At 32.8% G+C, this 15895-nt stretch overlaps 1 protein-coding gene across 2 annotated transcripts in view; it reads right to left on the reverse strand.

Moving 5' to 3' along the window:
- The window catches only part of LOC140445091 (hippocampus abundant transcript 1 protein), an 86711-nt gene that overhangs the window by 61885 nt on the left and 8931 nt on the right, over nucleotides 1-15895 (reverse strand). Inside the window, exon 1 of one of the 2 annotated variants that reach the window (XM_072536907.1) lies at nucleotides 4575-4718. The exons of the other annotated variant lie outside the window; for it this stretch is intronic. Coding sequence (XP_072393008.1) covers nucleotides 4575-4658 — 84 coding nt within the window. The 5' untranslated portion in view covers nucleotides 4659-4718. Of the gene's footprint in view, nucleotides 1-4574; nucleotides 4719-15895 lie in introns of those variants that run through there. 2 annotated transcript variants of the gene reach the window in all.

The following is a 15895-nucleotide window of genomic DNA, read 5'->3' on the forward strand; positions in this document are numbered from 1 at the left end:
AGAAAAGAACATCAACCTCTCCACACATACTTTCTGTTCTGTTCGACGAATTTTGATGTTTATATTACATACAACGTAACTGAAGTAAATCTTTGATCTATAGATTGGAAAACATTATCAAAATACACTACTCAACAATTGAAGTGGATAATTTTAAAATTCCTAAAATTGACATATAAAACTATTTTTAAAATAATTGCCTGTACTATACTCTATATGCTATCTTTATTGCCAATATTGTTTGCATGTGGTTTTTTTCTCCCTATTCTTATCGGCCCTTATCTCGTACAAAGAGAGACATGTTGTTCCAAACATGAATATATAATTCGTATAAAAGTGCTTGTATTGGCTTTACCAGAAATCTATTTATCACAAAAATATGCCGCAAAGACGTTTAGAACTAGTGCAGCTCGAGCAATTAGTTCGTTGGATCCAACAAGGCATAACTCAACAGGAGGTTGCTATGAGGCTAAATGTGTCGCAAAGTGTGATAAGTCGTGCATGGAATCGGTATATAGCAACTGGATCTGCAACATACAGACATGGAGGAGGAAGAGAACGATCTACAACTCGTCGGCAAGACCGTTTTGTAGTTCTGACGGCAAGAAGAAACCCAACATTCACGGCTTCCAGAATTAACAGTATCTTCAGGCATTCTACTGGACGAGCAATTTCCAGTCAAACTGTCAGAAGACGGTTACATGCATCCAATTTAAGGGCTAGACGGCACGCTACCCATCTACGACTAACTAGGGAGCAGCGTGCATGCAGATATCGCTGGGCGGTGGAACACTACCAGTGGCATTTCGAAAATTGGAGGAATTGTCTCTTTACTAACGAGTCCAGATTTCGTTTGTATACGAATGATGGCCGAATATTGGTGTGGAGGGAAAGAGGGCAGCGTTACAATGAAAATCAGAGTCCCAATCACTCTTTTTGGAAGTGGATCCGTTTGCGTGTGGGGAGGCATATGTTTTGACGGTCGCACGGACTTCGTCGTCTTAATTAATGAGACAATGACTGCTACACGATATCGAGACAGTGTCATAGTACCAATAGTTGTTCCATTTTTTGGCGCAATAGGCGAACAATTTGTTCTGATTGATGATAATGCTCGCCCTCACCGTGCGAGAATTGTCAACGAGTATATAGAAGCTCATGGCATTACAAGAATGGAGTGGCCACCGTGTTCACCTGATATGAATTGCATTGAACATGTTTGGGCCGAAATGTCTAGGCAAAAAAACAGGCTCCTTCAACTGCCCCAAACCTTAGATCAGTTGGTCAATACATTACGCGCGATTTGGGAACGTATACCGCAGCAGTTCATCAATAATTTAATAAGAGGTCTTCCAAATAGAGTTAGAGCACTAAGACGTCACAGAGGTGGACCCACACACTATTAATTTTTCTTTTCGGGATATTAGAAATTGAGCAGGAATAGAAATTTTAGGTTGTTAATTTTACAATTTTTGTTTATTTTCTATTTTTTTTTTCTTAAAGAATTTCTTTCTTTCGGTTCATCTATATGAAAATACGAAGTAAAAATAAATCTTTATTTATATCACTCCATTTTTCTATTTGATCTTATGAACAAAATATAAAATACACATTTTCATAATATCCACTTCAATTGTTGAGAAGTGTACAATTGTGTCTTGTAGATGTGAAAATCTAAGTGTTCTATTTATGCGTATATATATTGGTCTTCATAATTATTATTTTCCAAATTCCTTACATATGTTTTTATTAAGCTCAAAGAGCATGATCTTTTACTCTAACTACTCCAAGAACAATCAATAAGAGAACTATACCAACAACGTCTAGACCAAAAATTAAAAGAATTCAGATACGGCAACATTGAAGAAATATACGAGCATATAAAGGCGAGTATTAAACAAGCAGCATTCGAAGCCCTTGAAGAGAAAGAGCATATAACAAATAAACAGCACTATTTTGAAATAAATGAACCAACAAAAAAAAAAATAATTGAAGAAAAAAAGCAACTACACAGAAAATGGCTGACTACAAACAATGAAGTTTATAAAGAATGTAGAGAAAAAGATAGAAAAGTAAAAAAATCTCTCACTTCAGAAAGGAAATCAGCCGAAACAGCTGTAGTGTTAAGATTTTATAATAAATGTTGTGGAAGTTTTGAAAACAAAGTGTTCAGTGTTTTATTGTTACAAAAAAGTTAATGTTTATAAAAATTTCTGAACGATCTGAAACCTACAATACAATCATCAGATATTAAATTTTTTTAGTCATATACGCGGATTATCAAAAAATATGAATTTTATTTAAAAGTTAACAATATCCACAATTCATATTTTTTAACAAACAGCGTACATGGCAGAAAAAATTTAATATTTGATGATCGTATTTTAGGTTTTAAAACATGCAGAATTGTTTATAGGGAATTTTAGAATTAGGGAGACAAACTAGATAAGAATTCACGTTACAGAGGTTTTTTAACTTTCAACATTTCCAGACCAAGGTCTACAAATCCGAAAAACAAAGAACAACAGTAAGCGAAATATGAAAATATTTAATTACTATTTAAATGGGAATAAGCCACAATTAAAGGTTAAAATACGTCTATTGACGTTTCAATTTCCACTTCGGAAATCGTTCTCAAAATACAAACATTAGTAAATTAAACAAATTTTGTTTTTTGTTACTTAGTGAAAAATTCTTCTAATAATTTAATTTTATCTGACTCATCTATATTGACAATTCAGACATACATTATACATTTTAAAGTAGACGACTTTAAAATGATATTGCCAATATTGTTGAGTTGCGTTCCTGGGACGACTTTACTTATAAGATAGTTCATTCGATTACATGAAATCAACTTTAACTTGAGAATATCTGTCAGAAAAGATCATAACATGTAATTCGTCTTTAAAAAGACAAATACATGCCATGATGACAGTAAAATTCTCCTGTTAGTGATTCCATAGTAAATTATGAGGGAAAAACCAGGAAAAAAACCTCATAATACTATCCCGACATGGTAAGTATTTGATCTTGCATTTAGTTTACCTTCAATAAACACCAAATTCCGATTTTATATGTTTGTTATTTAAAAAATATAAATGATGTATTCTCTATATGTTACTGACTTACCAATACTGGTATTTTCCTTTTAATAACTTCCTCTTTCAATATGGATAACCAGATCCTACTGCATTCTGCCGAGGAATTCGCGACACAATTGGTCTCATTTAGCATAATTATAGCCGCTTCTTTGATTTTTCTCTTTTTACCATCCGTTTCTTTTAGGACTATATTTGAATCATTCCATTGAACCCTATGTTCATTATCCCATGCGTGTTTACATATTTGAGATCTATCAAATTCTCTATTTTTAATATAGGATTGATGTTCACAATCCTATATTAAAAATATAGTGAATGTAATCGTGTAATCGAATGAACTATCTTATAAGTAAAGTCGTCCCAGGAACGCAACTCAACAATATTGGCAATATCATTTTAAAGTCGTCTACTTTAAAATGTATAATGTATGTCTGAATTGTCAATATAGATGAGTCAGATAAAATTAAATTATTAGAAGAATTTTTCACTAAGTAACAAAAAACAAAATTTGTTTAATTTACTAATGTTTGTATTTTGAGAACGATTTCCGAAGTGGAAATTGAAACGTCAATAAACGTATTTTAACCTTTAATTGTGGCTTATTCCCATTTAAATAGTAATTAGTTTAAGATGCCACAAGAAAATAGCTTCAGAACAATATGAAAATACTTAGTAAGCAACGTATTTGTAAATAGAGGGATATGAGAGTTAATAATGTGTGAACCCAAAATAAAAGTGTCGTAAGAATGCAGATATAGTGGATATCTTGACTGACAGTGGACACCGAACTTTAATTGAATAATTTGAAACGAAAAGGTACTAAGTGCGATGGGCACGGCGATTGCTGCCACCTGAACAACAACGGCTAAGTCTTTTGAATATCGTTGTCCCCTTTTCGCCATAATCCTAAGGATTTTTCACGTTTTTTAAGTCGTTAAGGTTATGGCAACTGTAAGTTGAGATTTTTCTAAAATTATATTGCAGTACTGCTTTAAAAGGGGAAAACAAATACGACTATCATGCTAGTTTAATGTAACACCAGCGACAAAGTAAAAGAAATTATCTCATTTGGTAAAGAGAAAAAGTGCTATTCCATCAGGATAACGGCCGACTTAAGTAAGATTTGCATGATCTACACTTCATGCATTTGGATTGGAAGAAGGCACTGCTAATTTTAAATATCCGCTTACTTACATTACTGATGAAATTACGGTCGCAAAATATCCTGGAAGATCATCCAAAGAAATGAAGAAATAACTGTCAAGCTACTCCCAAAAAATGTTACAATGTCGTGAGTCACTAGATCAATAGATCTTCAACAATCTTCAAAAAAGACGATGACTCATGGAGAAGACCTGTGCCTTGTTATTAATTCCAGGATAGAGTAAATAGTATTATTATAGTACTGTGTCAACAAATAGCAAACTATTCAGGTATTTGCTTCTAGAATGAAAACAAAATTAAACTTACCGGTGTTTTGAGGTAAAGTCGTTTAAACTGCCGGAAATTAAGGATGTATTTTTTCAAAAGGTAGTAACATATTATCATACACATATGAGTCTATTATTTCCGATACGACGTAAAACTGTTAGGAACAAAGATAGGAAATAAATAATTTATGAAACAAAAATGTGTTTATTATATCTGTATATAACTGATAACACAAATATGCGGATAAGATAAAATCGTATAATTCTCCACAGTTCGATTAGATATTTTATGGATTAGTAATTTAAACGAAAAAAATATGGCTGACTAAATTAGAACTAATAAAAATTGACTCACAAACGGAAAGAAACCCAAATTCCATAAACTTACATTGTCATGTAAAAGTCCAGTAGTGGCTCCTGAGTACAAAATATGGCGGTTCTGTATGATAGTATATGTAGGTTTGTACAACACTTTTAGCCATTTTATGTTTACGAAATTGTTTTAAATTTTTATAAGGTAAAGTTGGATATATTTACAAATACTGCCATCATGAAGTTAAACTACAAATCAATACACAGAATGACAAAGAAGTCCACCATTTTTTAAACCAATCTACCAATCTGTGGCACAAATCAGTAATGTTTTAGAGAAGTTTATGGATAGTGTTAATACTACAGGTTAGACAAAAGGCTTCTTCTTCTTTGAGTGCCTCTCATATCGATTGGATATCATTAGGGCGATTCTAATTTTATGATGTTTTGAATAATTCGGGAACAATAGCCGGCCTTCTTGCCATTAGTCCTCTTCTATTGACGCGTCTTCTAATCGCTCTCTCACTTACATTCACATTTTGAACTTCCTGGAGACGGTTTCTTGCAGCAATTACAGTAAAATGACGATTTCTTAAAAGTTCTATCACAATAAAACGATCATCTCTTTGCGAGGTAACTCTTCTACTACCGGAACTAGGTCGACGTGAGTATGTACCAGTCTCTATAAAGCGTTGGAAAACTCTACGTACTATAGCTCTCGGAATACCTAAAGTTTCGGATACATAAACTTGACTTCTTCCGTCTTGTAATTCGACATCTACTGTAGATAACAGCATATCTTAATGATTCACTTAGTCTAAATTAACGCTTGAAAAGCTAAATTACTATTTAATTAAATGTTTTCAACTTAGAAGATACCGACTACAGAAAACAACAACATAAACGTCAAAACTGTCAAAAACAAGCATACATGATCGCAATAAATATTTAAATTGAAACGCAATATGAAACGGTGCATAAAACCAATGAATTTTTATTTTCGGAAATTTATAGGGTGGCCACTTTTTTTGCCATTTAGTGTATAAATAAAACAGATTTCGACTATTAATGCTTAATAACAACTCCCTTTTATTTCTCCTTATTAAGTTTAAAGTAATTACTATTTTAATGGGAATAAGCCACAATTAAAGGTCAAAGTACGTTTATTAAAAAAAAATTGTTTAATTTACTAATGTTTGTATTTTGAGAACGATTTCCGAAGTGGAAATTGAAACGTCAATAAAAGCACTTTAACAAGAAAATAGCTTCACAACAATAACTTGTTTTTATTGTTTTATACTGTCCACATTTTAGTTCGTATTAAATCTTAACTCGTTGATTTTCATCAAGTCGGTTCTCATTGTTTAGATGGTTCGTCGTCGTTCAGTGTTCGTCTTAAAATATTACTTAACAGAGTTTTGCAACCGAGTATTTTTTATTTATATTATAAATAATCGATCACCTACATTTTCTTCAACAGAGTGCTTTAGCGGTGTTAAGTTGCCACTAAGCTCTTATTGATGGATTAAAAGCTTTTTAACAGAAATATCATGTTTAACTGAATGTCTACATTGCAATCATTGGAAAACATGAGCGATTAGTGACATCCAAACTGTTTAACCTAGTTTATAATTTTTAAGTTTCACACAGACTTTAGAGTAAATTTTTTATTTAGAATTATTCCAGTTTGATTGTAATATCAGTTACACATAACTGTAACAACTGGAAACCACTTGTTTCTAAAAGTAACGTAAAACTACAATAATGATAATAGATATTTATTTCGCCAGGACAATAAATTATGCCCACCTTAATTCGCAAATACTGGAAAACGAAACATGAAATGTACGAATTTTTTTGGCTGCTACTCCAGTCGTCAGAGACGAAAATGCCACTTTACCTCTAAAAATCATACGAACAAGCTGAATTTTGCCGAGAATATTAATTTTGGGACTCCCAAAAAGATGCAAAAAGTGTCGTAGGGAGGTTAAAACGCAAAAAAATCGATTTACCAAGAATCTGTACGCCGTAGAAAAAAATGTTTTTAATAAAAAATGTTCCTGAGATAATTTTAAACAAAAATGTTATTAGCACTTTTTGTACTTGGTGTTTCAAAAAAAGGTAACCCCGTCTCTAGGGTAGGTAAAAAACTGAAAAATAATTGGGGTTTGCTTAAATTTTAAGTAAAAAATTTTTGTAACGCCATCCGTTTTCAAGATACAGGGCGTTGAAGAAAAAAAAAAAATTACGCATTTTTTACGATTTTGCCGAAACTACTGGCAACATTGTAATGAAATTTTATACGAATATGTTTTGGAAGCTGATACATCCCATGAATTTGTCTTTATATCTGATTCTCATAGAGGGCGCTAGTTAAACGGATCGTACTAAGTATTAGTCAATATAACTTTTTTAAGAGTATGTATAATTATTAATCAAAATTTCAAGTAAACTTAAACATCATTCAATTTTACACGAAAAAGGTACTATTGGTAAAACTCGATACTGTGTACCGTTTTAGGAATATTTTGATTTAAAAATTATGAAGTAATAATTGATGCTGGTATAAAATAGTTAGTAATTAAACAAGACTCACAAGAAGAAAATTAAATTAATGACTAAGAACATAAAATAAAATTCAATTACAGTAAGTGTTCAAAATGCCCTCCGTTTTCGCGAATACACAAGTCTATTCTTTTTTCTAAAGATTCCATTAACCTTCTAAACGGTAGGGGATCAGCTATGATGTCATTAAATTGACGTTGAATTCTTTCTTCCAATTCTTGGCGTAAATTTACCTCTGTAGCATAGACTTTTTCCTTAATATACGACCAAACTGCGTAGTCCAAAGGGTTAAAATCGCATGACCGAGGATGCCAATCAATCGGAGCTTCTGCACCTCTACCAATCCATCGATTCGGAAAATGATTACTCAACCAATTACGACACCTTCTATCAAAGTGTGGTGGAGCTCCATTGTGCATAAAAAATAAACATCTTCGCTCGTTTAGCGTTAAATCTTCTAATATCTGGAATAAGCAATTGTTTAAAAAATCAAGATACATATCACCATTTAAATTTCCCGGTAGAATATGATAACCTATTAATTTGTACCTAAAGTTACTGCCCAAACATTAACTTTAAATGAGTGTTGGTAATGTGATACCCTTTTGACTCGAGGATTCTCATCACACCAGTAGTGTGCATTATGGGAGTTAAACATACCTTGTCGCGTAAAGGTGGCCTCGTCCGTAAAAAGAATGCATTTTAAAAAATTTGGATTGTGGGTTGTCCTTTGTTGCAATGTTTCACAAAAATCCACTCTAACCGGTAGATCATCTGGCAAGAGCTCTTGGACTTGTCTGTAATGATAAGGATGTAATTGCTGTTCTTTCAGTATCCGCCAAGTACTTGAAGAAGAAGTATTTGTTTGTCTTGGTATATTCCTTACGCTAACTGTTGGATCTTGATCAAGTAAATTTAAACTATTATTTTCTTTATTAATTGTTCTTGTTGTTCTTGGTCTACCAGAATTTATTTTATTTGGTCTCACATTCCCAGTTTCTCGACAACGTCGTTCAACGGCTCTAAATGTTTTTTTGCTTGTTAAGTTTCTTCTAGGAAACTTTTCTGCATAACGTGTCACAGCTGCACTAGAACATCCTAAACATTCGCCTAAGGTTAATAACATGTCAGTGTATTCAACATTTGAGTACATTTTGATTTGATTTTACAAATAACAAGGTTTCAAAACTCTAATTATTGTTGATTTATCGTCATAACAATCAATAATTGCCAGATTTCCATGGCACACTTGGAGAAAATAGAGGTATACCTATTAGAACTGTATCATCACTACCAGTATCAATTATTACTTCATAATTTTCAAATCAAAATATTCCTAAAACGGTACACAGTATCGAGTTTTACCAAGAGTACCTCTTTCGTGTAAAATTGAATGATGTTTAAGTTTACTTGAAATTTTGATTAATAATTATACATACTCTTAAAAAAGTTATATTGACTAATACTTAGTACGATCCGTGTAACTAGCGCTCTCTATGACAATCAGATATAAAAACAAATTCATGGGATGTATCAGCTTTCAAAACATATTCGTATAAAATTTCATTACAATGTTGCCAGTAGTTTCGGCAAAATCGTAAAAAAAGTGTAAAATTTTTTTTTCTTCAACGTCCTGTATCTTGAAAACGGATGGCGTTACAAAAATTTTTTACTAAGCAAACCCCAATTATTTTTCAGTTTTTTACCTACCCTAGAGACGGGGTTACCTTTTTTTGAAACACCCTGTAGAATGAACCGTTCTCTAAGAAACAACGCTTGAAGCGACCGTCGATTTTGAACGTCAGTTACGCACGCGAAATGAATGTTCAATAAAATTTGTACCAGCTCGCACATAACTAGCGATAATAAGCCAGTAAAGAAATAACTTTACGGTTCCAAAGAAACAAATTATGCCAGTTCCAAAGAATAAACGATTAGAATTGGTTAAAAAAATATAAATTTTGCAAATTTGAATGTGATTTTCATAGATGAAAATCATATTCTAGTTCAAGGTTATGTAGAAAGGAGAAATACACCATTGTGATATATTCAATAAATTGAAAAGAATGAAATCGGAGGCTTCCACGTTCAGAGTACGAATTAGCTAATTTTTAATTTACAATTTTATTTTACTTAAGCGTAGTGAAACATGTGGGAAGTCCAAAGGACTCGGTTCAAATCAAAAAGACAATTAGTTAAAAGTTTAAAGAAACTTATAAAATATGTAGAAATTGAATTACTACTTTTTAATTAGAATGGGAATTAATCACATAGAATATGAAAAACTTCCTTTGGTCTTTTGGCCCACAGGTCGGAAGCGAATTTCAAAAAGTTTTGAAAATTACAAATACGAATTTTTAAAATAGAGTTCATATTAAAATGTGGTTCATTATGGTCTCGAAGAATTATTATTTTATTTAGCTCTGATCAATAGTAGATCTTCACACTTAAAATGATAAAGCATTATTTTATCTGATAATTCACGTCAGAAAATTCCAACCTAAATTAAATTCCAATAATAGTTATTAAAATGATAAAGATGTAGGTATTTAAAATATAGAAATTTAAAATATTATTTTCAAAGTAATTATTCAGAATAATTATTATTAAAATATAATATTACCTTAAAAGTAAATTGGAATAAAGTTTAATAATGAATTACTCATAAAATAAAATGAACTCTTCAGGAAAATTAGACTATCCTAGGTCTAGTCTATATGACAATGCATGCAGATTTTTATAGTACTCGATTTAAAACCGGGTTGGCATAGGATCTCGAAGGCAGTATGAAGTGCCGACATTCATGCTGTAACAAAACTCCGAGAAATGTCCACTGATTTCTGACCAAAGGTCAGAGACTTTACTAATAGAGTTCAGCTCTGTCAACAAATCCTACTCTGATGTCCTCGAAGGCATGAAGCCGCATTCCAACTGGGTGCATGGTGAGCAATAGGTGTACGGTATGTAGCTGAAAAATGGAACAAATCGGCTAAGAGAGACAACCCTGACAGAAAAATGATAATGGGACGAGATTAACATAATCGGTTTAAAATAATGAACGGTTTCTTTATACAAAAAGGTGTACATACATACACATGGACTCAAAGTACTAGAAACTTGAGATCGACAATAGATTACTTGATACTGAGACAAAAGACCAGGATATAATATACGCATGCCGTCAGAGTATACCGATCCGCAGAATGTGAAAGTGATCATCATTATTTAATAAAATCCAACTTGTTAGAAATACCAAGTAACAATGCCTATTTGAGAATAACAACAAACTAATAGAATTTAAAACCACAATATAATTTAAAAAGTTTTAAGAACGAAAGTACCAGAACCTTATTCAAACAGAGATTAGACCAATTGATCCCACAAGAATATAAAGAAGAAAGAACCGAGAATGTTTTATTTCTTCTGTTGCAGTCACTTTTGTGTTGTGTGATCCGCTGTTTCAGCCACTGTTCGGTTTGTCCAATATAACATCCCTGGCAACCTAAACACTGTAATTGATATTGTTTGTAAATAACGCTTATCCTAAGGATATACTAAAACAACTAATATTCAACACACGACTTTATGATGGACAATTAGATCAACATCCACAAGATCTTAAATATAAAAGACTACCATATATTCCGATTTTAACAAATCAACTTACTTCCCTTTTTAAGAACTACACAAATATAAAAATTAGCAAATACAGCAACCTTAAATGCAAAACCATATTCTCTAAAATTAAAGATCGGACACCAGTGATGTATAATAGCAATGTCATATATTAATTACAGTGTTTAGGTTGCCAGGGATGTTATATTGGACAAACCGCACAGTAGCTGAAACAACGGATCATACAACACAAAAATGACTGCAACAGGAAAAATAAAACATGCGCTGTTGTCGAACATTTTATAAAAATAGACCACCAGTTTGATTATGATATCGTGAAAATATTGCAATCATTAAGGAATTACAAAAATAGATTGTTTTTCGAGATGTGTCATATCAACCGAACTAAGAATGCCAGTAATAATAAAACAGAAACTAGTAACCTCAGTAATATATTGTAACATTTTAAACACTTTATAGTAACGCCATAAGTAACATAAGGTTACCTTTATATATAATTTTATTTAGGCTTTAATATCTTAGCAAAAAAGGTTAATGTATTTTAAAAATGGTATTAGTGATTATTTTAGTGTTATTGTTAAAGTCCTGTGATGTGCTGGTTTGCATTTTAATGATTCCACTCTGTGAATTTTCATTTGTTTGTAAGTATGTTCTATGTATTAATTGTTTTTAATAATAATTTTAGTGCAGTCCTGATGAAGCTAATAAACATTAGCGAAATATCGAGTTTGACGAAATAATAGAATTAATTATATATGAATTATTTATTAGTTTAGTACAGTGGAACTTGCTTAATTCGAACTTCTCTAATTCGAAATCTTGTTTAATTCGAATTTTTATTCTGGTCCCTAGCATTTCCTATATAAGTAATGGTAAAAAGTCTTGAATAATTCGAATTATGTTTTGGATAATTCGAACTTGTCTACAAGCTAAAATGCCAATTTCATGCTGGAAATTCCCGCGAAAAGAGGTAGTATTCTTTCCTGTCCTCACGCGCTATGTGTTTCAAGATATTCAAGACCATTGTGCATTGTACTGGCCCTAAATTCTCCCCCACCCGGCGCGCCCCATCAGTAAACTTCGAACATACAAAACTTTGACGTTATCGGAAAAATAGCGGCAATTAAAGAAGTAGAAAATGGGACGAAGAAAAAATCTGAGACCGCCAAGGAATTTGGAATTCCTCCTAACACATGATAATTCACACCTACATCTTCAAGTAGGTGGATATACTTACCTAGTTAAAGAATAAAGAAAAAAATCTCAAGAGTGAAAGTGAGTGTGGTAAATAACGAAAATGGTTAAGGGAATCAGAAAATCCAAATGTGTTTTAAAATGATTCGAACAAGCCAGGAATAAGGAGATTCCCGTGAGTGGTCCCGTTATAAGAAGCAAAGCTTAACAATTTGTTGTTGAACTGGGGAAAAACAACTTTAAGCGAGTACAGGGTGGCTAGATGGCTTTAAAGAACGCAACAAAATTTCATTCAATTCCATTTGTGGAGAAAGTGGGGCCGTTAATCAGCAAGAAGCCAATGAATGGAAAAAAATTGGAGATGATTCAGGATATAGATGAAAGATATATCTACAATGTTGACCAGATGGGTCTTTTTTTAAATGCACTCCTGTTAAAACACTGGCATTAAAAAATGAAAAATGTCACGGAGGAAAACCAAGCAAAGAAAGAGTCACTCTCCTAATTGGTGCAAAAAAGGATAGATCAAAAGTGCTGCCTCTACTGATGATTGGTAAGTCGGCTAATCCGCGTTGTTACGTCAAGTCAAAACCAGTGGAATATGTGAGCAGCGCAAGAGCTTGGATGGCTAGGGATATTTTCGAGAAATGGCTGATGAAATTAGACAAAATAAAGTTAGACAGTCTTCAAGACTCTCGATTTCTGATACTGCCATCTCTTATGCAGATTTTGTCAACGTGGATGAAGATGCAGTGCAGCTGAAGCAAAGAACCATATTATACAACTTAGAAGGTAGTTTGAAAGTATAAATGACGTAAGTCAGTATATTTTTAGTTCACCTTAGAATACCTCAGAAGTCATTGCCGAGAAGCTAAATTCTAAAAAGCAGCTAAAAATTTCGGATGTCTTTGGAAAAAGTTGAAGTCTGTCTTTTTTGTCAATTGTAACAAATGTTCTTATTGTCAATAAATTTTTTTAGATAAAATGTTTTTTATTGTTTTAATGAAGCGTTCTCACTGGGCGATTTTTATCGGCCAAAATTTGGCCGAAAACACCAATGAGAACACCTGCCATAATGACAATAATTGACCTATTTATAGCTTGTAAATGTTTTAATTGGTATTCTTGGCCGAATTTTGTTTGACCATTTTTTTCGGTTGACAAAATTCGGGCAAGAATAGGAACGAAAACGTCTGCAAAAGTGTTGATTTTTATCGTTTGCAGAAGCTTTTGTAGGTAACAAAAAATTAGCTGTATTTTTTTTGTTTTCTCGGGTTATAATTTTTATTTTTTGGAATAATAGGATACAAAATTATATGTATTCCAAATATCAAGGACATATAACAAAAGATGAAATTTCATTTACGCGAATGACTGTTTTGATGGCAATATGTGCGAAAATGTAATTGCCCACATGACTATGCGGTTTCTGAATTATTTCCAGTAATGTGTTATATTAATAAGGGTTATATTAATATATGATGGGATAAAATGATATGTTGAAATCATGATATTTAGTTAGGAGGAAAATAGAAAACGCAATAGAATCACAAATGTATAAAAAATGTATAAATATTATAATTAATATAAATTGCTGAATATAGTGAAATATTGCTATTATAGTGCTTGAAACCGTGGTAATTAATAAGAATAATGTTGGTTCCCCGCCGTATTCTTTGTCAAATAGTGTGCAATTCTGACACCTTTAATATTCAGAGATCACCCGCTGGAATAGGAATAATACCATAAATATTAGCTAATATATTTTTTGGGAATAAACCACAATTGTAATTAAAAATGTTTTATATTTTAATACCTTAAAGAAATGCTCACTAAAAGGGATTTGAAGATAACAACAGTACCCTATAACTTATCCAAAAAATGAAAAAAGATAGAAAATAAATACATCACAGCCACTTTCCAAGACAACCAACACACTGGGATCTATTCCTTCCAAAACCAAATCCAACAACACACAAGAGATGAAACAACTGCGTTTATAAAATAAATTGTGATTACAACGATTTTTATCTAGGTGTAACCTCAAGACCACCCAGCAATACACACAAGGATACATGACAAGATCAACAGTTTGCAAGGACAAAAATGGGGCAATTATCAGCGAGAAAGCTGTTAAACCCAGAAAAGAACAAAACGAAGATGAAGAAATAATTCACCACACAGCAGAACAACTAGTTGAGCAACCAACATTGGAAGAAACGATAAACGTCATAAAATATCTAAAAAATAACAAAGCACCTGGCACAGATCGAATAACGGCAGAACTGATAAAGAATGGTGGACATGCGTTATGGAGGCGTATCCATAAACTAATCGACCGCATATGGACACTAGAAGTCATCCCAGAAGATTGGAAAGTAGGAATTATACTTCCTATGTACAAAAGAGGAGACAAACGACTCTGCAAAAATTATAGGGGCATAACAGTTTTAAATGTCGTCTACAAGATATTATCAGGAATTATATACAGCCGCCTGGAATGGTTTTCGGAGGAGATGATTGGTGAATACCAATGTGCCTTCAGACCAAAGAGGTCAACTATAGAACAAATACATATGTTAAGAGGTATACATGAAAAATGTGTTGAATATAACATACCTATTTACAACTTGTATATCGATTTCAAACAGGCGTTTGATGGAGTAGATCGACAAAAGATGTTAAAGCAACTATCTATGTTAGGAATACCCAATAAGTTGGTTAAACTTATACGAATGACTCTGGAGGGTTCCAAAGATATGGTGAGAATAGATGGAGATATCAACAACACTTTTTAATCTAACTTTAGAAGCTGTTGTTAGAAAACTGGATATAAATGGCTGTATTAATACAAGATCAATGCAAATATGCGCATATGCGGATGATGTTGCCATAATAAGCCGCAACAAAAGGGTATTAAGCGAAAAAGTTATAGAACTGAAACGAGAAGCTGCTACATTTGGTCTATATATAAATGAAATCAAAACAAAATATATGGAGTGCACAAAATCGAATCAACATGAGAATCTGAAGGTAGACAATCATACCTACAAATATGCCTCCACTTTTCCCTACCTAGGCTCAATAATAAACGACAACAACATCAGTCAAGAAATACAAGCACGGATTCTTAGCGGTAATAAGTGCTTTTATGCATACAAAGACTTAATGTAAAGTAAGTTATTGAATCGTGAGTCTACGCTTAGAATCTACAAAACACTAATTAGACCAGTGATCACATATGGATGTGAAACGTGGACCCTCTCAATTACTGATGAAAATCAACTGAGAATATTTGAGCGCAAAATACTAAGGAAGATATTTGGACCAACCCAATGCAGCGATGGTTCATGGAGAATTAAAATGAACCACGAGCTGGATGAACTAATGCAGAGCGCAGATATTGTTAGATTTGTAAAGTCACAAAGACTAAACTGATTCGGTCACCTAGAAAGAATGCCAGATAAGCGAGCTGTAAAAGTAGTCCAGAGATGGAAGCCCCAAGGAAGCAGAACAAGAGGAAGGCCCCGTAAAAGATGGATAGACGACGTAGAGAGGGATCTTAAAACCATGAACATCAGGCAGTGGCGAAGGAAAATATCCGACAGGGCAGAATGGAAGAACATTATTAAGCAGGCCAAGACTCACAAAGGG

The sequence above is a fragment of the Diabrotica undecimpunctata genome, chromosome 7 (assembly GCF_040954645.1).
Source record: "Diabrotica undecimpunctata isolate CICGRU chromosome 7, icDiaUnde3, whole genome shotgun sequence".
NCBI lineage: Eukaryota > Metazoa > Arthropoda > Insecta > Coleoptera > Chrysomelidae > Diabrotica > Diabrotica undecimpunctata.